Genomic DNA, 24762 nt, shown 5'->3' on the forward strand with positions numbered 1-24762 from the left:
GGCATAAAAACAAAATAACCATTTCTGAATATATACATCTTGATATTGCAGATGAAACAATGATTATGATGATAATATTGAGTTGACTATGCAGTTAACCAAAACTACAAATATATTCACAATATGCAAATAATATGGCTGTAAGATTAATATGGTTGAGAAATGTATGTATATGTATCTTCAGGTTAAAATATCATCAAACATTTCATTTTCCCATGAAAGCTTTTTTAAACATGTTAACAGTTGTTTCATTCAATACTTAGTTGAATTTTGTCTTGAAATTTGAAAACTGAGAAGCATGGTATTATGTATTAATAACAAGAATAAATGTTTAACAGAAGCTTATTCTGCCTATTAGGTTACATTGCTAAACTGAGAAGGAAATGTGACTTGACACATTCTTCTTGGTTGTCTGTGATCTGTGAATATATACCACCATGGAAGTAATACCACTTCTGTTTTTTCTTAAAGCAACAGACTTAAAAGGGAGCCTCATTAATATTAATAATCAAGATTTGTGACTGGTATATACAGTGAAAAAAAGAAAGGCAAATGTCACATTACACTAAGCAATAACTAGATTATCTTGTTAAAATATTGGTCTTACACGTAACGTCTTCTTTGTACCCACATCTTTTTATTTATAACCTGAACTACAGATTTGGGATATAATTTTTGAAACTAACTACATTTCATGATATATAAACTGTAATGTATTTTAAGTTTAGAATTATATGTGTTTACACAGATAGGTGATTATCTTACTTTATAATGTATTTCTAGTAGCCTAACAAGCCCTTTTATTTTAGGAGGGGCTCTTGAAGATAATTAGCATATAAAGTTTCATTTCAGTGTAGCTTTAATCACTGATGTTGTTGTTTTCTTTAGCAGATTTTTTACAAATAATAGGAGAGTCACTGTGAATCGATTTTGTCACAACAAAGTGATTCCAAAGAGATCTTTACTGAGTTTTCTTGGATCCTTGCAACAGGAACTTTTGGGGTTGATGAGGTTTGTCAGAAGACAGAAAAGATGGTGTCACTTCAGATCTGATATTCCTGGGTCTGGACTTAAAGATTATCTGTTGATGATTGATTCTTCCCCATGTCCTCTCCAAATTCAGATCTCACTTCTCCAGAGGTTTAGAAGGCCCTATTTGACCACTGCCACACAGAAAAAGACAAAACTCAAGAAAAATAATATTGCAAGTTGACTGCTCTACAAGATACAACATAAATCTTAGGTCAGAATTTCATGACTTTTGGCACCAGGCCAGCACACTGTTAATTGAACAAAAAATGAGAACAAAAGCACAGATCCTAAAACTTAGATTTAACTTCTTCCCAAATGTAATTCACTATACCCTTTAAATATAAGGTATTCTTTTCACCAATATAATTTTTCAGCTATTGGGGCAACTTTTTCTTACAAGGGCTAACAAAGAATGGGTAGGACTCATAAATATGAAACAAAGAGGAGGATAGTCAGGTAAAGTAGGGAGGAAGGGAGCAGTTAAAAAGTACTTTCCTTCAAATAAAATAATTTTACAATGTACTTGTTAATAGCAAATCTCTGAATTAAACATACATCTAACAAGTTCATGTTCTTTTTATGAGTGCCTTCAGCCATCAGACTAACATTGTTCTCTTCAAATATTGTTTTACACTCTGCAAATGAAGTACACCCACACACAAAAAGGAGTGTTCCTTCAAATTCCTATATTCATAGCACTCCTAACCTGCCCCAATGATTCTGGGTAGAATTTTATTTTTTGCAGCAATGATTTGCCCTAATGTTGTAATAAAAGAAATTTTTTATTTTTTCCACATCAAGGAACACATAAGCATTTGAAAGAAACAATGACTTTCATAATCGAGATGTTTATATTTCTGTCATCTAAAAATGAGCTCTGCTGATTCTGCTATAAGGAATTGGTTTAAGTAGAATAAAAACAACATAGTAACTTTCTAAATAAAGCTTAACTGGGATTCATGAGATGTCTACCCATTCTTTTCTCAAATAGGTAAGTACAAAGTTATTCAAATGTTCCCACATAAAATTACTACTATTCCTGACTCATGAAGTCATGTTTTTTTACATTTTTGTCATCCTTCAGTCCTAGAGTTTCCTGTGTTTTACTTATTACAGTGGTGATTAGTACATTGATACATTTAATTTACAGGCAAGTACTGATTTATAATCTTCATACAGTCTTTTTCTTGCCAGCAAGTACGATGATTAAAAAAAATTATAAATGGCTTCCTGCCCACTCGTAATCTGTGGTGGAATTTGATAGAAAAGATGAACAATTTTGTCACTAATAATGGATTAGTGACAAAAACCTTAGTGATTTGGTTCTCCTAAATATAGTAAGGGAGCAACTTAAATGAATTTAACTTCTTAATGCTAAGTCAACTAAGCATATGCATATGTGTTATTAAACTAGTTTAAAATTAGCATGAATTTATAAGCTGCTATTGTCATTTAGTTTATATTTACCAATATTTAGAGACACAAACATTCTAAATCCTTGCACTTTAGCCTCTTGCCAGCATATAAATTTATAAGTAGCTAAATTTCACTTGGTCTAGACTCAACCCATATGTTGGAGCTTTCCTGGTGGCTCAGTAGTAAAGAATCCTCCCGCCAATGCAAGAGACACTGCCTCAATCCCTGGTTCAGGAAGATCCCCTGGAGAAGGAAATGGCAACCCACTCCAGTATTCTTGCCTGGGAAATCCCATGGACAGAGGAGCCGGGAGGGCTACAGTCCATGGGGTCACAAAAGTCATGATTTAGGGACTAAACAGCAACAACCCTTGTTACCAAGGAATAAGTCCTTGAGTTTGATAGAAGGCAATGAAAGTGGGCCACCTAAAAGATTATATATTTTGTATGGAATCTTCACCATCTTCTAGTCTCACCTTTTAAAAAAAATAACATTTGGCAGATGGTAGATCATTAAAGTAGTAGGCTTTGTTAAGTAACAGTAAAACCTACTGTATAGGTTTTAGAAATCAGGCAATAGATGCATGAAATTAAAATCCAATTAGATGGGGAGGGATGTTGTTTCACTTAAACCAGTTGACTATTCCATTTCTTAAAAGTTTGCTGCTAGGTTAGGGTGGATATACAACTGTTTCCTGAAATTATCTTTCATTTCTTTCACAAGTAAGATTGTAAGCTTACACTAGAAATACATAAATACTTTTGGTAAATTGAATTACAGATGGCTAGAATAACTTGTTTTTAGACAGACTTAGATTGCTCTGTAAACTTTAATCCTTACAGAATGATAATTAGGGATTTTGTTTTGTTTTTTAGCCAAAAAATGAAGAATTTCTTATCCATATCACCTGCTAAGGCAAAAGAGGAAAACATTCTAGGGTCCTGATTTGAGGGGGGCACAATGGAGGTTTTCAAATGATTTATCACATAACCAATAAAAGGAAATGGTGACTGGTCAGAGAGGTTAAAACATAACAATCATAACAGAGGCAAAACATCACAGAGGTAGAAATATAAAGAAAAATTAAAACAAGAGTATTTAATATTCATTTCTAAAACATCATTCTGAATGATCTACTCAAAAATGTTTTGCTTCTGACTGATATATTTTCACATTATTCAATATGTTCATTTAGGTACCACTATTACCAGCTATCTTACCAGGCACAGTAGATGACAGATGATGAACAAGGAGCACAGAATCTCCTAGGAGCTCTGTCATACGTGTTACCTGAACTGAAAAGGCTTTTCTTTGTACTTCTTGGTAAAGTATGTTGCTTAATGGTTAAGTACAGGAATGTAGGAATCAAATAGGCCTAGTTTCAAATTTCAGTGCTAGTATTTAGCTTCTGTATGCTCTTAGGAAAAAGACTCAGTCTCACTGAACCTCAGTCCCCCATCTGGAAAATTATTGATAGAATACTTACTTCATAAGGCCATGACGATTCATTAAAATTACATCTGTATCAAGTGTTTAGCAGAGTACAAAGAGTGTTAATGAAATGGATGATGGGATTACTGAGAGCCCTGGGATGGGTAGTTCATAGACTTCCAAATCTGGGCCACAAATTCTAACACCAAATCTAACTTTACTTGCTTCAGTTCCCTGGCATTCATTCTATCACCTTGTTTACTGCACCTCAGGTATCAGGAGATGGGAGACATTCCACAAAGGTATGTTCCCACAGAGCCTTTTGGTATCCTGGGATCTTAGGCATTGTCAAAGCCTTCAGAGCACTTCTATCACTGAGAAGCATATGTCACAAAGGAGGTGGGGGTGGTGACAAATGATGAGCTAATCAAAGTAGATTAATGGCAAAAAAAAAAAGTGTAACTCAAAACCCATTTAGAATTAAATACACCAAACTACTTTATTCTCAACTATGTATGCATATACATATTCAGGTTTTTCTCTTCTGGTTGGTACTAATTTAGTGTTTTGTTAACAAGTTTTATGTTTAACTTAAACTGTTACACTGGGTCTTTAGGGAATTTTCCACAGATCTATTAAATACAGAAGTTCTTTAGTGATATATAGGAACATGTATTGTTTAACCAGAGAATGTTACAAACCACCACCAGCTTCTCTTCCCACTTTTTATAAACGTTGGAATATTATCTCACGTTTATGCATATCCTTGGCATGTTCATAACAGCTGTTTCATTAGGCATTCTGTAGCTCTAATGGAATTAATCATTATTTTAGCCTATCAAATTCTATTTTTACTCACTACACTTTTTTTTTTTTACCTCAATGTTTCTACCTGGCTCCTATTTTTGTTCTTAACCACAATACTTGTGATTTTTACTTGGTCTATAATATTTCCTTTTAATTGGTGCTGGCTGCTCTAGAAAACTATCCTTATTTTAATTCTTTAATTTTTGTATCTTGCCCTTGGAGTGCTTCTTTTTGTTTATACTCAAACTTTAAACATTAGCCATTTTACTCATGTAAGTCATTTCTCTGAATATTACTTTAAAAATACAGGATTAAGACAAATTTCTGAGTCATAATCCACTAATCTCTGAGATTCTTAGTCCTGTTTACTAAAAATTATCAACATCTGAGCTGTGCTGGAATTGGTGGCAAGATTTTTTGCTGGAGAACAAAAGGCCCTTTAAGAAAGACCATATTTGTAAGAAATAACAAGATTCCATATATACCTATCTAGATTTCCCCTTCATTTTCACATTTGGAGCCTAATCACGTCAATTACAAAGACAGTAGGAGGAGGCAACATCCACAACCTCGATTCACTGTCTTCATAGCACTGGAGGGTAAGAAGCGGTATTAAGTAGGCATGACTCTGTAGCTCCACTCCGGGAGAGGGAAGTGAGAGAAAACTGGGCTAGAGAGGTGTCAGATAGTTTTCACTCCCCCTAGTTTTAAAAGGAGGCATGTAGTCATTAAATGAACTCTTAATGAGGAACATTGTACATATACTCAAAGCAGCTTATACTGCTGTAGCTAGTTGCAAAACAAAAGGCATGTGTCCTGTGTAACACACGGGGAAAACACATCCTGTGGTGTGGCTTTGTGAAACTATAAACATCTCAGTTATGTAAAATTATGTTTAATGTTTATATATATGTTTATATATTCGCTTGCTAATTGGCTGTTAGTACATTTCTAAAACTAAACCCCTTTCCCAATGGGTGTAGAAATCATTTTTTACAGAGTGGTAGTATTTAGATAGGCTTCCATTCTTTAAAGGCTTCCCAGGTGGCTCAGTGGTAAAGAATTCACCTGCCAATGCAAGAGACATGGGTTCAATCCCTGGGTCAGGAAGATCCCCTGGAAAAGGAAATGGCAACCCACCCTGGTGTTCTTGCCTGGAAAATCCCATGGACATAGGAACCTGGCTGGCTACAGTCCGTGGGGTTGCAAAAGGAGTCGAACACAACCTAGGGACTAAACAACAAACTTGTTCTTTAATGGTGGGAAAGCCATTGCAATACAGGCTTTGAAGAGGGTCATGGAAAAAAGTGGTTCCAAAAAAAGTGATGTCTGCTGCTGCTGCTGCTAAGTCGCTACTAAGATGTTATATACTTTGGAAATATGGTTTGAGATCTATTCTCTGATGGTCTCTGGATTTGTTACAGAACTTTTATCAGGTTTCTTCAGTAATGTATATACATTTTTCATTTTAAGTTGCATTTCAGATTTAATAATTTGATAAACTACTGTATCCATGAACTAAGATGAATCATTTTTCTTGCTTTTTCTGCTATACAGCTTTTTAAAAAAAATCCTGATTTCTCATTTGTCTTTTTGTGTATTTCCCCCATCTCTACTTCCCATTATTTTGCTCTAATACTGTATGGCTCCTGTAGTATTTCAATTCTTACTTAACACCTCTCACCATGTCCCCACAAATCTTTGAGCACACACTGTGGTCTTCTTCTCTTTCAACTAAATCTATGCTAGTCAATATGTCTCTCAGTTCTCTTGGCAAACTTGTTCTTTTATGCAAATTGTATATAAAAATATGACTTGCATATCTTTAAAATGTGATATAAACAAAAAACAATACTGTTAAATTACTGTTCGTAATCACAAAATTATACTTTTAAATATAGGAGTTATTTAAAATCCCTTTCATTATGAGAAGGGTATTACTATGCAAGTAATTTACATTAAAACACATTCTATCCAACAGATGTGTGGATTTGTGGGCTGGTTTTGCCAGTTTTAATTCACATGTAATTCATGTAGACCTCGTGTCAGCAACAACTAACAGTAATACTACTTTATCTAAAAAATGATAAACTATTTACATTTATATGTTGTTATTATTTTATAGTCCTTTACAGAAAAAAAAGCATGTTGATAAAACTGTAATTTTCCATAACACATTTTCTCCAAATCTTAGTATAAAACACAAGACATGTTTTTTTTGCACACTCTACTTTTATAGAACAACCAGATTTGTGATTGATTTCTTTATTTTATTAGATTAATCAATATACATGGCAGCTTTCTCAAATCTCAAAGTTCCAAAAGTATGTCATTTTAAAGGTGAAAAATCATTTTCCTTTAGATGTCATCTTCCTAGAAAGCTATTAAAGTCTATTTATAAACAAAAATAATTGATAAACTAACACATTTTAGAAATCAAAATATTTTAAATTATTTTAAATGAATACAAGATATGCTTTTTTAATTAACTATCATAGTTAAATTTAATATCACAAAACAAAACGACTTGTCCCCACTAATTTGTCAAGTGGAGTAAAGTCACTGGGTTTTTACACTTAATATAAGTTTTAAATGTGATTATTAAATGATAATATTTTATCAATTATAGGAAATATTCATTTATAGGAATTTCCTTAGGTCCATCAATCTTTTTAGGCCAAGTTTGAGCCCATGTCAACCTTCAAGGTTAGATTCAGCACACCTAACCTGCCTACTAAGTTTTCAATTTAAGAATATGAATTTCACTGGTAAGAGGGAAATAAACAGTGGCTAAATCATTGTTCAACTTACAGGAAAAAAAAAAAGCTAAAGTAAATGGGATAGTTTTAAATAACTACTTAAAAAATATATTTTAAAAATTTAAAACAGGAATGGCCAATGATATTGGGTTTAAAATTTCACAAGGTAGCCTTAAAAAACAAAATAAAATAAAAATTGTGACATCATCACCTTATTGATTAAAAAAAAAACAACCTAAGCTTCAATAGTCACTGAAGGGGTGACAACCACTTGTAATCTACATTTAAAAGTAATTTTAATCATAGCTAAAACAAACTAAAAACAAAGAATTCTATTAAGAAATAACAAAAATGATAAACATTTAATAACACCTAAAATGTAGATACTTAAGATCCTAAACAAAAATATTAAAGGTAAAAGGGCCTTGAAAATTTTTTTCAACAATTCCATCTTATAAAATCATTTTCTAAATAGCTCATATCCTTTGCTTTGGTGTTTTGTCTCCTATCAGCTAAACATTATACAGTAGAAAATCACTTATGTTCTTTTCAAATGCTTGGCATTATAATGTGATCTCATATCTTTCCTCAAGTTAAATTTTGCTCCACATATTCCACATGTATACAGATGAATATCCATGTGCTGTTCCAACTGTTCATTATTTGGAAATATCTGAAAGCAGACCTGGCATATAGTCTCACCAGCAGATAAATGAGAAATCATATGCCGTACATGGTCATGTTTTCTGAAGTTGCCTTGATCACAAATGGAACAGACATACCTGGCCATGCCTTTGTGCATGTCATTGTGCAGGCGCAATTGACGTTCTCTTAAAAACTGCTTCCCACATGTCTGACAAACAAACTGTTTTTCCTTGGTATGAACAGTATAGTGTTCTCTTAAGTGACACCGCTGATAAAATCCTTTCCCACACAGGTTACAAAAATGCTTTCGTCTGTGATCTCTTTCATTCTCTTCCATGATGGCACTCTTAAACACATCTTGGTCTAGGCAGCTAGACATATGTTCAACCACTAGATTTTCAGTTTCAAATCGCTGGCCACAATTAGGACATCGAAAAGGACAGGCAGAATGTTTAAATAACTGCTTCTTTTGGATACTGTTTATCTGGAAATGATTGTCTCTAAAATCATCCAACATTTCAACAAACATATCCCTTATTTCTGACTGTTCATCAGGATTCTCTTCCATGTCCATCTTCTCCTCGGCATTTCCTAAACCATTCATCGTCAGATCTTGGGGCTCTCCACATCTCTGGGCATGCTCCTGAAGCTGTCTACCCTTCACAAGTATTTGTCCACATTTGCCACATGCGCAGATATTTTCGATGTGTTTGGCTAAGTAATGAGATGACAGGTCCTCCTCAGTTATTGTGAGCCCACACAGCTCACAAGAAGCATTTTCAGTATCCTCTTGTACAGGACTGCTGTTGTTCGGGGGCCTCATATTTTCTAAACCACCTCTTTCATCAGCATTTATTGACATCCGAGGTTTTAGAGTTTTCCTCCCACTTTTTTTAATACTGACATCTTCTTCAACATAGTATCTATAAAATGGCTCTTCAGCTTCATCTTCTAACTCATCATTGTCAGTGGACTCATTACAGTCTTTATCAGTAACTTTAATAATGTTAAAGTCTTTCAGTTCATCTGTAGGAATATCCTCTGGTTCCATCTTAATGATGATTCTTTTCCTCTCAGCGGCTCTGCTCTTTTCTTCACTGGCTAGTTCAGACTCCACTGTGCTACTTTTCCTGCTTCCAGTGGTTGAAGCCGAATCATCAGCAGCCTGGCTTGTGTCTCCTCTGTATTTGTCTGTCTGTGCAGAAAAGGTTTTAGAAGAATCCTTTTCACCAAATTCAGCTTTGATATTACTGTCTTTTCCATCTCGAATATCCACTAACCTATGATAGGATCTTGTGTTTTGGTATGAATGTCTGTTAGTACAGGTTAGCACATGCTCATCTAGTAATTTTTCACAGCTAAAGCCAAATCCACAACTATCACAGGTGAAACTCCGTCCAAAGCGTCGTGATACACGTTCTTTTGGAGTAGATAATTTGGACACAGAACTCTTTTTACATACATCAAATAATGGCTCAGGAAAATTACCTAATTGCAACGACTCTTCATCAGGCTCTCTATTATGTGGTGTATTCACTGTTGAACTTGGCTCTGCACACCACCTATTAGCTTCACTGCCATTTCTAGCCACAGTGTCTTCATACATTCTCACCCCAAATATCATTTTGCTGTTCTGTTTGCTAGAAGCAGAAGATGAACATTTTGAACTAGAACAATCTGCATCCTGTATGTCTTCTAAGCAGTCAGGGACATTGTACAGCTGCAGGTAGTTCATTGCCACTTTAAACTGTTCAAAACTGGAAGGAGCTGTCATAATTTTTCCTAAATACATGAACTGCAAAATGAGATCAAAACACTCAGCACTAATTTTCATGTTGCTGAGATTCAGTTGTGCAGTACTATGCTGATGGTTCATGAAAAACATTCTAAAATAGGAGCTACAAGCAGCTAGAACAGCTTTGTGTGCTTGAAAGTAAATGTCATCAATCGCAATACAACAGTCACAGAGAAAACCCCATTCCCTTTGGTTGTTTAGCTGCTGAAGGACGTAGCTGCTGTGGCTGGGCTTTGCCATCTTCTATTAATTAGAGACCTATGTAAAACAAAAACATTAAAATCAGACAAGAAATCAGAAAAGCACTTGAAAAAAAAGAGCTGTCCATTCTAACGTAGTAAAACTCAATTAATATATACCTGAATCACTTTTAAAACTTAAAGGTGAAGATACCCAGCCATTTATTCAAGCTTCTCATTTTTATTTTAAGAAATACAAGCAAAGGTATCAAAAGCAAAACCCATCATTTTGGTTTCATTACAACTCTAGGAGGAAACATGCAATTTCAAACTAAATTTGAAAGGAAAAAAGACACTAGTTTTAAAGTACTTGAAGAATACAGTGAAAGCAAGTAAAATAGCAATTTGAATTGAAAGTAATTGCCAAATATTAAAAAAAAAAAACTTCAGGTGATTGATATAAAGGAATTATTGCTCATCCTTAAGTGTGATGCAGGTATTTTGGTTGTGTTAAAAGCATCCTATCTTTTACATACACATACTGCTGTGTTTACTGATGAAATGATACATCTAAGATATGCTTGAGAATAATCCAGTGGGGTGGGTATAGGCTATAAATGATACAAGATTGGTCCTGTGGTGATAACTATCGAAGCTAGGAGGTAGACATAATTCTATTTTTGTATGTTTGAAAGTTTCCTTAGAAAAATTCTACTCACTAAAGCTTATTAGACTACATGCAAATGGTACCAAGCAAATAGGTTTGGTCAATGCCTGTCTCTTAATTTATTAGAGAAGGAGTAATTCTGTATAAAGAAACAGGGGACCTATTGGGAAGGAGGTATCTGTCCTTAGATTGTAAATTTTTCTTCATTTTTCACTCATTAAAAAAAAGGTATACAAAAGGAACACATGCTTATTGAAAAAAATTAAAACATAAAAGTACATAAAATAAAAACACACCTTAGGTCACATACCTCTTTCCAGAGATAACCTCTCCGATTATTTATCTTCAAATTTGTTTATATGTATACCTACAGAGTCAACAGCTATTGAGTATCCACTACATGCCAGACAAATAGTTTTGCTTTGGTTTTTTTAAACTTTTTTTTTTAACCTAAATGATACTGTACTGTACATATCTTTCTGCAACTAGTTTTCTTCACTTATCATCATATAAATATTTTTAATGTACAGAGCTGATGCTGAATAAAGACAGGAGCCCTGTAAGTCCAATTATATTACAAAGCTAAAATAAGATCCAATGTTAGCCCTGATTTTTAACCTGTATAAATAAAATTTCAGTATCTATCTTCTACTTGAAAATAAGTTCCTATGCAATTTGACTGAACATAAAAAGAACAACTGAACAAGCTGTTCACAGAAATAAAACATTCATGTCTCCACACCTTTTAATCTCTGCAGTGATAATTAGAAATTATCTAAATTTACTTACTTCTACTTGCTTTTTATCTTTTTGTCACAAATCACATGTGGGTCACATACCCCTTCCCCCTACTGCCTAAAGATCACCCTGCTTGTTTTCTTCCTGCCTGAAATCAGAGTTACACAGTAGGGACATGCCCCTGGTGAAATGAAGATGGCTTATGAGACCTACTGCCATCTTTAAATTGAAATGTCTGGACCTTTTCTGTAAGCCAGATCAAGTAGTATTACAAGTAGGTATAGTATTCCAACCTTGTGTAACTTAGATATCTGTATCAGAATTGAGTCATGTTCAGTATGTAGCTATATACAAAATGCAATGTATGCTCAGGTATTTATCAGTGTGTTATTTATAACTCGAAATGCCCGATAATAAGGGAGTTGTAAGTAAACCAAGGTAAATCCACTTCCAAAAATTCACTGTCATGTGGCCTTTATGAAAATTATATTCATGAATGAAGGCTATAAAAAAATGAGAAAAGTTTTCAGGATGCAAAGTCAAGTAAATAACCACAGACTATGAAGTTATATAAAAATTACAATAACATAAAACAACAACAAATCCTTATTTAAAGAGTTAAAACACACACTCACACACAAATATTGACCCCCTCCAAGCCCATTTTATGTAGGATGAGATTTCTAGGTCTATAGACATTTTACAGCAAGGGTCCCCAACCTCCAGGATCTAATACCTAATGATCTGAGGTGGTAGAGCTGATGAAGTACATAATAATAAAGTGCATAATAAATGTAATGCACTTGACTCATCCCAAAACTACCCCCCTGACCCCAGACCTTGGAAAACTTGCCTTCCACGAAACCGGTCCCTGGTGCCAAAAAGATTGGGGACACCACTGTTCTACAGGATTCAGAGAGACCTTTAATGAATAAAGAGGTAGAAGGATAGATATTATCTCACATTTTCTTCTATAATAAGAGTTGTTAAAAAATGAAACAAAGTCATCTAGAGGATAATGACTGTCCCATCTAGAAGCAGGGAAGAAATTCTGTTGGGGACAGTACAGTGAAAAGGCTTTGGGTCAGACAGGCCTGAGTTCCAACTTAGCTTTGCCACCTTAGATGACTTGGTTGTCCTCACTGACCCCAAGTGTCCTGAACTGTCAAAGTGGGGATAATTACACCTCAAAAATCGTATCAAACATGAGGCTTCACAGGAACCATGTGTGAAATGTTCAGTACTTGGCACGTGATAACTAATGGAAGGAATAGTGGCAGTTGTGATGGTAGTGTCGCTTCCTTAAGCACAGGAGCGAAGTCTGACTAGACAGTCTTAAAATTTCCTTCTAAATAAGAGCCCATCCGTATGAAAGCCAGCAGTTTATCTGTTAAAACTTTCAGGTTTAAATGTCTCATGCTTGAAATAATGACATTAAGAGCTTAAAAGTTCCAAAGACCTTTCTAATCTAAAGGAAAAGCAGTTTTATGGTCAGCAACCAAAATGAATGCAGCCACATAGACCAATATGATAGGCACATCTGTAGCTACAGTTATAATTCACTTAAATTAGTGAACATACATTCTGTGTTAAACAAAATACTAAAACGAGAATCGACAGCATTTTAACATACATTAACTTAAAAATCTGTTGAGTATTTTGGTGTACCAGGCACTGTATAAAGTACTGAGAATCGGCAACAACATAGGTATCCTATAATCTCAAGGATACATCACTGAGGGCAACTTATTGCTCTAGATGAGTTACTTCACTCAACACATACTCACATACTACGCATGAAGGCAATGTGCTGTGATGGACAGAACAAGGGCTCAGGGTCCAACAGACCTGAGTATGAATCCCACCACCACCACGTCTCTGTATTTCCATCTTCCCCTCATACAGCTGCAAGCTGAACAAGTACCTTTTTGTCAAAAATTAATGCTAATACTACAGCTCTTAGGCTGATATAAAACTGTTGTTTCTACAACATTACAACCAAGTTCTGAGTCAAGCTGATTTTAGGGAGAGTAACCTTTACTAGCAACCATTCACACATTAGCATGAACAACTCTCTTCTTGTTACATCTCATTCAGAAAAGCTTTAAGGCAGCTTAATAACACCAAAACAAAAACAAACAGAAAGGCAGGAGGTGGAATCATGGGTGAAGGATCTAAATTCCTGTGAGACTTTTAGCTTATGTCTTGAGAATAATTTTTGCATTAAAATCTTTATTTTCACTCACTTTTATTAAACAATAGTTTCACTTGGAGACTGGGGAGCGGGGGGGTAGGAAAAAAAAAAAGTTTCACTCAAATTCCAAAAGAAGTTTGCTCTTTTTTTATATCCTTAATAATGCTACCCCCAAAAAACATAGTGAACTTTGTTACAGTAAAGCTTGTTACCTGTTTTTAATAAATGTTTAGATTTCAATTGTTTTTATAATGACATTCTGTGATTGCTTTTATTTGTATATTACTACTAGCTGCATCACTGGTAGAGCAAGTTTGTACAGCCACAAGTCAAAGGGCTAGGGCTGAGAGCAGAAACTTCAAAGTTGATCCAAAGCTGAGGGTTCTCCCAAGGCTAGAAGGAAACCCAGTGTGGATGTAGTTCTCTAGAGGAATAAGGAGTTAGGTGATGCACTGGATTTTTAAAATTTTAGTTTGAAAAAGTTTAACCAGCTTTCTCAAATTCAAAACCAGCTACCAAGCCCATTAAGAATATTCAGTAATTTAGATATTCAGAGGCTTTTAGAGCTTAGAGATCTAATCTGGTCAAACAGGCTTATTTCACACAAGGACAATGATGTAGTGCTGTTAAAACAATGTATTAAGGAGGGTTAACTGTGGTAAAGTAGGAACTGGGATTCCTGACCATCCAGATGGTACTAACCACTAAACAGTGATTACTACATACTCCTTGCAGTGTGCCCTTCTGCAAAGAACAGTCAGCAAGGATTGGGCATGAGTCCTTAACATGAGATTTATTAAGATCCTTGCACAAAATACTACCCAATCTGAACTCCCATCTGTAATGTGGTTGTGTCTGTATATGTGCATCTAGTCTTATTCAGTAGATGTGTTCCCTAAATTATACTTTAAGCTATTTCAGAAAATTTCTCACTGACATAGTAAGGTTTCAGAAATACTTTTCCTTCATTGCTAAATCTCTTAAATGGAAAAAAACAGTTTTGCTTGATGTTTCTATTGCCCTGCTGCTGCTGCTAAGTCGCTTCAGTCGTGTCCGACTCTGTGCAACCCCATAGATGGCAGCCCACCAGGCTCCCCCGTCCCGGGGATTCTCCAGGCAAGAACACTGGAGTGGGTTGCCATTTCCTTCTCCAATGCGTGAAAGTGAAGTCGCTCAGTTGTGTCCGACTCTTCTCGGCCCCATGGAATGCAGCCTACCAGGCTCCTCCGCCCATGTGATTTTCCAGGCAAGAGTACTGGAGTGGGTTGCCATTGCCTTCTCCGATAAGGCGAATCAGTCAGTTCAGTTCAGTTCAGTCGTTCAGTCGTGTCCGACCCTTTGCGACCCCGTGAATTGCAGCAAGCCAGGCCTCCCTGTCCATCACCAACTCCCAGAGTTCACTGAGACTCACGTCCATCGAGTCGGTGATGCCATCCACCCATCTCATTCTCTGTTGTCCCCTTCTTCTCCTGCCCCCAATCCCTCCCAGCATCAGAGTCTTTTCCAGAGTCAACTCTTCGCATGAGGTGGCCAAAGTATTGGAGTTTCAGCTTCAGCATCAGTCCTTCCAAAGAACACCCAGGACTGATCTCCTTTAGAATGGACTGGTTGGATCTCCTTGCAGTCCAAGGGACGCTCAAGAGTCTTCTCCAACACCACAGTTCAAAAGCATCAATTCTTCAGTGCTTAGCTTTCTTCACAGTCCAACTCTCACATCCATCCACCCTCTAATCTGTGTCAATGACTTGCATTACTAAGAACACTCTTCTGAGAACCATTTACACAGCTCAGGGCTTCCCAGGTGGCTCAGTGGTAAAGAATCTTCCTGCCAATGCAGGAGAGGTGAGTTCAATCCCTGGGCTGGGAAGATCCCTGGAAAAGGAAATGACTACCTACTCTAGTCTTCTTGTCTGGAAAAATCCCATGGACAGAGAAGCCTGGGGGGCTACAGTCCACAGGGTCACAAAGAGTCAGACATGACTGAGCACACACATGCAGTTGAGTTTATAGTTCAGCATCCCAATCTCTGAACTAACAATTACCTCTGTGTCTCAAAGGTAATTGTTAAGTACATACATTCATTTCCTCATATCTATTTCTATGTCTTATATGATAAATGTATGTATATGGATTTGACTTGAGGGCTATAGACTAGATTCTTAAGAAGCCTGAAATGTAGTGAAAGGATTCTCTTTGCTTATAAACCAGAATATCAGAATGTATTAAACACCCACCATGTTCCTAACACAGCATAAAGCACCGAGGTGGGCGGTGGAGAAGGATGGTATACAGTAGAGCTAATTACATACGAGGGATTACATTTTATTTTTTTATTTTGCTGAGCGGTGAAGCTTGTGGGATCTTAGTTCCTCAACCACAGACTGAACCCGTGGCCCTGGCAGTGAATGTGCGAGTCCTAATCACTTGACCACCAGGGAATTCCCTGAGGGATTACATTGTAAACCAAGAAACAATTTGAGAAAAATTAAATACTAAATTATATTCAATAAAGCTCAGTAAGAGTTTAGAAAGAGAAAAGCATGAATTGTACTAGAACAGTGGCCTTTAGGAAGGATTTGACTAAAGTCTCCACAAGTGAGGATAAGAAAGAAAAGTAGAAAGCAAGGGGAAAGACATTTCAGATATCTGCACTGGTGTGTATGTAAACAATTGGGGAGCGGTACACATCAGCAAAAATAAAAGCTTGAAAATGTAATGGGAGGGAAGATAAATTTGTTTCACTGACCTTACTATCAAGCAGGTGTGTGTGTGTGTGTGTGTAACATATATCTGCTTAAACTGGAGCCTGGTATGTCAACAGTAAGATATATAGTATTATATATAAAACATGTATATGTGCATGTAAATATGTATATCATTTTATCATTTAATCCTCATAACAATCCTACAAAGTATGTTCTAAGACCCATTTCCAGATAAGAAAACAGAACACAATGTTCTATAACCTTCCTAAGGCCACAGAGTACTTGGTGAGATTAGAACACAAGCAATATGACTTTTCAGCTTGAGATCATAGCCTTAATGACTTTGCCGCCTATAAAAATAAGGTCACCTTGGCAAAGTTCTTCCTAGAATACCATTTTCCAGGGTATACAGTGTTCCAATCTCTAAATTTAACCTCAGTAAAATTCTTTAGGTTTTCTCCTTGAGATTTCTAGGAAGAACTGGTTATACAGGTTTGTTTCCTAAAGAGAACACGTTTTAATTCAAGGTGCTGAAATTGGACAGTCATCATCAAGTTTAGAAAATTTTATTCACTTTTTAGAATAGGCATCCTGACTGATTATTAGACTGCAAATTCAGTACTTAGTACAGGAAGTTCTGAAATTTTACTGGGTTATGCTCCAAAACTTTAAGTTATTTGGAACTTAAAACATATTCCCATTGAAACAAAGCTATAAATGGTGGCTCCATTCTGTCCTCACACCATAAAGTCTTTAAAAACCCCAATGAGGCTGTGTATTAATTTGTCCTAACTGTGCTGTGCTGTGCAGTGCATGCCGTGCTAAGTCAATTCAGTCGTGATTCACTCTCTGTGACCCTATGGACTGTAGTCCACCAGGCTCCTCTGTCCACTCGATTCTCCAGGCAAGACCACTGGAGTGGGTTGCCGTGCCCAGCTCCAACGGATCTTCCCCACCCGGGATCGAACCTGTGTCTCTTAAGTCTCCTGCATTAGTAGGCAGGTTCTTTACCACTAGCGCCAACTGTTCTGTAGTAGTATTAATACTTGCACCTTTAGCACTAACAGAGAGACTATACAGCAATGCCTACTACACTCAGCTCTCCAAGACCGGGACAAGACTTAATGGACTTTGTGTTCCCTGTGCCTAGCACGATTCCCATGGAGTTGGCACTTAATGCATGCTTGTTAAATGAACATATTAAATAAGACCCCAGGGAGCAGACATTGATAGATTTGAATACCAGCTCTACCACTTACCCAACTACAAATTTTCTTCACCTCTCTGAGCCTGCTTTCTCAACTGTAGAATAGAGATTACCATACTCCTCATGTAACTCTTATATAAACCAGAGATGAAAACTGTCTTTCTAATCCAAGAGCAACAGAATTTTTCTTAAACATTAATGTCATCATTGTGAACAAAATTCACAGAATTTTACCAAGTGATCAAGTTCAACCTGCTGCTTTATAGATGAGAAAACAAACAGGCCCTGAGAAATTAAGTCATACTCAAAGTCCTATCTAATAACCTTGGTCTCTTTCATTCTGGTCTGGGGCTCCTCCTCCAATTCCAACAGCTGCCCCACATACAGCAACACCTGGCTGGCTACTAGCTCCTCTGCACCAGTTTTGTTTTTCTGAAAAATAGGAACTGTTCAAATTTGCAAGGGTTGTTCACACCTACACAAAACAGCCTGAGGCTGTTATACTTTTGGAGAGTGTAGTTTGTGGGGTGGTTAGTATTCTTCTGTCTCCTTACTTGTCCAGGCCAACTGCTGTCACTTCTAAAAGGTCTGCTGATCTCCTGTAGCCTACTACTTCTGTTATGGGTTATGAAATTCAACAAAAACTCATTGAAACTGAGTCTACATAAATAATTTAATTTTCTGTGAGGACCTAGGGAAGTGTTTTATGAGTATGATAAGGTTTTAATTCATGCACTTTGTTTAACCTATCTTAATTTTTGATAGGCAACAAACTGCCTTACTCTTTGCTGAGGTTGTCAACCAAATAACTTCTGAATAACTGAGGATATATGAAGGTTATATGAGGTTACTGAAGTCAAGGTGCTAGGTCTAGGAAATGAATTTATTCACACAGAATGCAAAGGAAACATACTGACTCCTGAAATATTCTCTCTCTCCAGGAGAAAAGCATTTAATTCAGTCTTCATTTTGATCTGTTCATCCTGAGGAGGCAACATGGCATCTACTGACCACCAGAGGGCACTGGGTGAACAGCAGGCTTGTCTCAGTAAAAGGCAGCTTCACCAGGAAGTCCCTTTTTGCACGTGGCATTCATATTCTTAGGGTTCATTTTGTGGAACCCTATTCTTCAACATACTCACTCTGTGACTTTGTCTGGGACCCACCTAAAATTGCTCTTCCCCCACCTCCATCATGCACTAACCACCCAGGATACTTGTGAGTCACCTAGGACTTCTGCCTCACAGTTAACTAAGTCTTGCCAATTTTCTCACTAAATATTTCTCAAATTTGCCCCTCTATCCCATCCTTACTTTTCCTGTCCTTTGAGGCATCTATCTTTACTTCTAAATTATTACAATAGGCTCCTTAACTGGTCCCTCATATCTATCCTTCACCCTCAGATGATTCATAAAGAACAAAAATCAGACCCTGTCATTCTGCTTCTGAGTCCTTTCACATACCCTCAGATTGAAATGCAAACTCCTTAAGGAAAGCATACAAAAGCCCTTCCGGTCCACCCATCTAGTCTCCTCTGTGGTTACTGCTTCAAACTTCAGACAAGCAGCATCAAACTGCTTGCCACCTCCCCCATCCTCCAACTCCATATACTTCATGTATTTCTTATCTCCATTTTGATTCATGCTAACTGGTTTTTAGCTGTTTTCAGCTAACTGTCTGAACCCACCACGTATCTTTTAAGAATCAATCACCTTCTCCAGAAAGTATTCTGTAAGACCTCCCTCTCCCACTGATTTAGGTTTTGATATTACTGTGTATTATCTCCTTATTTTGCACTGACTATGCTATTTTTTAAATCATCAGAACAGCAACATAAAGCAGATGTTAATGCACAGACTAACCAGACTGCCTGGATTCAAATTCTGGCTCTGTCACTTAGTAGATGTATGAACTCAAGCAGGTTACATCTAAACTGTGCCTCAATTCTCTCATCTGAGAATGGGGATGATAATCCTCCCTAGGGCTTCCCTGGTGGCTCTGGTAGTAAAGAATTTGCCAGCAATGCAGGAGACCTGGGTTCGATCCCTAGGTCGGGAAGATCCCCTGGAGAAGGGAATGACAACTCACTCCAGTATTCTTGGCTGGAGAATTCCATGGACAAAGGAGCAAGGAGGGCCACAGTCCATGGGGTTACAAAGAACTGGACACAGCTGAGCAACTAACACACAATCTTCCCTAGGGTTTAGGGTTACTATAAGGAGGTGTGTCATGGAGCAACTGCTAAATAAGAATCAATTGCCACAATTATCCATATGTTGCCACAATTATCCATATGTTGGTCTCCCAACTAGACTTTGAGCAACTTGAAGGCCAGGACTTTGGCTTGTTCAATTCTCTGCAGCATGGTGTGTACCCAGTAAATGTTGCTGAATGAAAACTGGTCAGGCAGCTCTAAGATGATGGGAGGGACTATCCAGCTTCCTTCTTTCTGAAGAAGGCAAGTCCACATACATTTTTTAATTGTATTGTTTTCAATTGTGTAGCTCCAAGTGTTAAATTTTTAATTCTAACCAAAATCCTGAAAACTTCACACACCTTGAAACCAATAAAAAGAGTATCATAAAAAGTATGTTCAGGGGCTTCCCTGGTGGCTCAGTAGTAAAGAATCCGCCTGCCAGTGCAGGAGACTGGTTCAAACCCTGATCTGGGAAGATCCCACATGCTGCAGAGCAACTACGACCACGTGCCCCAACTATTGAGACTGTGCTCTAGAGCCCAGGAGCTGTAACTACTGAGCGCACGTGTCCCAGAGCCTGTGCTCCAGAACACGAGCAACCAGCCCAATGAGGAGCCCGTGCACCACTACCAGATAGGAGCCCCTGCTTGCCACAACTAGAAAAGAGCCTGTGCAGCAGTGAAGACCCAACACAGCCAAAAATAAATAAATCATTATAAACAACAACAAAAAGCACCTGGCCTCCAGAATGTTGAAAAAATTAAAGTAAAAAAAAAAAAAAGTTATGTTCATTCTAAGAAGCTTAACTCCATTTTTAAGTCTTAAGTCTATTTAATATTTCCCCTCATCTCAAACTAACTGACACAGCAAACGCCTTTGTGCTTTCATACAAATAACGTATCATTCAAACTGGGATGCTCTATCACCACACTCAATGGCAGGGATTATTATGATGTGGTTCCCCTGCTTCACTGTAGGCTCCCTGAGATCAGGGCACTATCTTAGTCATCTCTGTGTCCCAAGCCTCTAACAGTTGCCTGACATTTAGTTGGTATTTGATCAGTTTTTGAATGAATAAGTGTTGAAGAAGGCAAGTTTTATTTTGCTTATGAACTTTTTGCATTATTTCAATTATGGCTACTTTTATATAATAGTCAAAAATTAATGTGATTTCCCATACAACTGATTTTTACAACAACGCTGAGGTAAGTATTTTTACTATCCTCATTTTGTGAAATGAAGAAACAGGTTCAGTGGTTGATACTTAAGTGCTCATCTTATAAGATGGGACTCAAACTCTGACTCTTGATTCAGAGCCCTAAGTTTCAGTGTTTGCAGCCAGAAAACACTCTTTCTGGCAATGACTATTAACTGAAGTGTCCCTTTGGACATTCTAAGCCTCCCAGAGTCACCCCATTCTTATAAAGCCCCATACTGCAGGCAGAATGCCCTACTCTCCCCATTTCCTCTTCCATCTGCTGACTCCCACCGCCCATCAAAGGAAGCCCTCCTCTAATACAAAAGATTTAAAGTGAGGATGGAGCTCTTCAATTATCTCTAAAAATGATCATATCTCAAACAGACAACAGAAAATCTGGTTGGAGATTTAATTCTTTTAATTTTCCAATTTTATTTTGAAAGTGATTTTAAATTCAAATCACAGAAAAACAAAACAAACAACAAAAAAACTCATGTCCTCAACACTATCAACCAATGTTGTTATTTAACTTCTATGTACTATTTCAGCAATTTGTTTTCAGAATATCAGCTACTTCACAGTTTACTCTTCTTGAAAATACCAGGCTAAAAAATGAGTGATTCTGTACTCTTAAGACTTCTTATATGTGCCACAATATGAGTATACTTAGAAATCTAACTTAAATATGTACTGTCTCCTTCTAGGCCACATCTGAAACCCACAGTCATTAATCTTCTTCTTTTCTCTAGTTTCCTTTCCTTGATGTTTGCCATGTTACCTCTGGATACAGATCCAGAGGGACCTCTCACCCTGTATCAGCACAGTGATATCCTGGCAGTGGTCTTAATGATAAGTATAACTATTCCTCCCCAACTATAAATTATGAAACTCTTTACAAATGTGAGGGTTTGGTTTTGCTTTAATGAGTTTGGCCAGTATAAATCAACCCATCAAAGGCTTGACACCAACATTAACATTAAAGTGTGAGAACTAGCCTGCCAAGCTACAGTAAGTACTTCATAAGGACAAACCTAAAATAGCAGCCCTGTTATATTTAAACTCTCATGTCTGTTACTTAATCATAGAATTTTAAATCACTCTAATGCAAAACTTTCCCTTTTTCTCTACCTCGCCAATTCTCACCAACCAGAATAGTGAACAGACAGCATGAGTTCATGAGTCCATGAATCATCACGGCTGTCCCTAGCCAGGGTGAGGTGCACACAGCAGCACAGTATGACCAAATGTTGCCCTCTCCCATTTTAAACAAGGAATTGACTGTTAACAGTGATTATCTCTAAGGAGTGGGAGTCAAACTTACTTTCATTTTTGTTTTTTATGTACTTTGGTATAGGTTGAATTTTTATAAAGAAAATGAATTTTATATTAAAAAACATTTCTATTCTGAGGGAAAAAAAAAGACATGAATCCCTTTTAATTTGGTTCCCATAAGAGTATTAGAATAATTTCAATTTTTACGGTAAGAGATAACAGCACAAGAAAGTGTCAGGAGACAAGATCCTACAGGGACCAAAGTGACCTCTCAAGCAAATTTTTGTTTTCAAATGTGTCTCAATTTTTTTGGGCAGAAAGAAAGACAACAGTTTGTAGCTTAAAAATTAAATTTATGGAAAATTTTCTGTATTTTTAATCTCAAATGGTTCTCTCTCCCCTTTGGACCAGAGCTTAATAGCAAAGACTTAGCACTTCTCTTGGATGGAGGAGAGGCCTGAAAGCAGGCACTTCTTTTCTCTTGCATATTAGAATGGTTATTCTGCAAGGCACAAAGAGATATCCTTAAAAAACTCCATGAACTATATCTTCCCCAGAGCCTGGGAAAAGAGAATGAGGAAACAGTACAAAAATTTAGCTGCATTAAAGTGAAATAAAACACAAGGTCAAGAGCAAGTGTCTGAGACTGCTCTGCCCTGCTAGGGTCCTGGTTAAATATGATTTCTCTTTGACAACGATGCATCAGGGCTCCCCCTTGCCTCCAATTTATGCCATACTGGGGTACGAAGAATAGAAAGGCTTCAGTAAGATTGCTTAACTCGAGCAGTTGTTATTCTATACCATGAAAATCTGGTTGTAATAGAGAAACCTGCTTTTAAAATGAATATAAGATGCTGATTGAGGGTTCTACTTGCAGACTATCATTATTTTATCAATCTCTGGGAAAGTATTTCCCCATCACTACGGTTCAATTTTTTTCTGTTGAAGATAAGAAAGCCCCATCTAGCTTCTTCCAAACCCATTCAGGTATTTCTGAGACTTTATATCTAGCAAGTGACTCAAAAGTTTTGAGGTTCTGATGGCCAGCCATCATTCAAGCTTCATCGTTTTGTATTCCAAATCTCATCATATCCATTTGAAATGACAAAATTTTTCCTAATTTCAAAGAAAAATGTGATTGCTTAGTAGTTATCATGAGAACGGCATCCTTCACCAAATCTGCTCTGGAGTGCCTTGAACTTGAGCTCAAAGGACTGATTCTAAGTCTCAAAGAGCCTGGGACCACATCTTGGGATCGAGTGTCAAAGGGGAAATATTTCGTTGCTGGCATAGTTTTCCTGACGTGATACATATTGCATGGGAATACACTTAGGCCAGTAAAGAACCTGCGCGTGCATACCAGTTTGATTTAGAAATATTATTACATACAAACGCCGTACTGTCCCCAGAAAACATCAAGGACTTTCATCAACATCTCCCTGACGCTCCCAGCTTGGAAAATGTCATGTCAGCCTTTCAGATCACGCAGATGCGCTGCTTAGGTACGAAGGGAGACGGGGTGAGTGGCTGAGCTCAGACCCAAACCTACATATTTTAGTGTTAACTGCTCCCGATCTACATCCAACATATTTACCGAACACTAACAGAACTCTAGTAAGCGCCCACCACTGGAAAGGAAAGCACTTTCTTCCCAGGAAACGGATCTTTCCACTAAAAATCCCCAAACCCGAGACCTACCACTTTTTACAGAACAAAACAGCGAGTGTGACGGCAAGAGGGGGTGGGAAAAAGCGTGGCAAGAATTTGCACGGCTCTTACGCCTCCTCCCTCGGAGCGCGCCCAAGTCTGCGGCCTCGGGCTCCGGGACACTTCCCCTCCCACCCGCCAAGGAGCCGCGGCTGTAAGTTGAGAGAAGCGGGCTCTGGGCACGTCAATCAACCGGCTCCTCCCGCCTCCCGTCTACACCTCCCCTCCCCTCCCCCCTCAAAAAAAAGCAGAGAAAGAAAGGGAAAAGAAGGTAACTAATTTGGGAACTAGTCTCCGTGGGGGCTTCGCCTCCGACCCAGGGAGGCCGCACGTCCCCGACTGGGCGCGCTGGCGCGCTGGCGGGCGGCGGGATCAAGCAGGCGGCCCGGCAGTCACCCGTCACTGGGTCCTCGCCGTGCGCCCGCGGCGCTCCGGCTCCCCGCACGGGTCGGCGCCGCTCGGGTCCCGCACTCCACTGAGCCCGCCGCCCGCCGCCCTGCAGCCCGGGCCAAAGTTGCGCAAATAGCCCCATAACTGGCAAATACTCACCGGCCGCAGCAGGAACCGGGGCTGCGGAGATTTTAGGGAGTTTAAGGCAAATCGGCAGCGGGAAAGGCGGGCGGAGGCGAAGGGGCCGAGAGCTGCAGTGGCGGCGGCGCGCGGCGCTCGGGCTGGGCTGCGCGGAGAGGCTCTGGCTCTGCCAGGGACTGCGCTGCAACAAAGGACTTCCGCTGCCGCACAGCCGCGCCTGCTGCACCGCACTGAGCCGGCCCCGCTTACGCGGCGACTCCGGGTCTGCCCACCAGTTCGCTG

At 38.1% G+C, this 24762-nt stretch overlaps 1 protein-coding gene across 4 annotated transcripts; it reads right to left on the reverse strand.

The window, feature by feature from the left end:
- Positions 1-841: 841 nt before the first annotated feature.
- Positions 842-24665, reverse strand: ZBTB1 (zinc finger and BTB domain containing 1). 4 transcript variants are annotated; one of them, XM_086320280.1, is made up of 4 exons: positions 24499-24665; positions 12323-12391; positions 8228-10143; positions 842-1163 (listed from the first exon to the last, which is right to left on the reverse strand). In XM_086320280.1, exons 3-4 carry the CDS (start codon positions 10123-10125, stop codon positions 1127-1129), a joined length of 1935 nt encoding a protein of 644 aa, XP_086176406.1. In that variant the 5' UTR covers positions 10126-10143; positions 12323-12391; positions 24499-24665; the 3' UTR covers positions 842-1126. The 4 variants fall into 4 exon arrangements, with proteins under 4 accessions (XP_086176406.1, XP_086176405.1, XP_086176404.1 ...); XM_086320279.1 differs by lacking the exon at positions 12323-12391; XM_086320278.1 differs by lacking the exon at positions 842-1163 and having other exon boundaries at positions 6936-10143.
- Positions 24666-24762: the final 97 nt, after the last annotated feature.

This window comes from Bos grunniens, chromosome 10 (genome assembly GCF_055505025.1).
Source record: "Bos grunniens cultivar Pamir isolate PY7600 chromosome 10, Bosgru_T2T1.0, whole genome shotgun sequence".
In the NCBI taxonomy this organism is placed as follows: Eukaryota; Metazoa; Chordata; class Mammalia; order Artiodactyla; family Bovidae; genus Bos; species Bos grunniens.

Excerpts from the sequence above, each read along its gene's own strand:
- ZBTB1 (XM_086320277.1), bottom strand. The coding sequence starts at position 10,125 with ATGGCAAAGCCCAGCCACAGCAGCTACGTCCTTCAGCAGCTAAACAAC.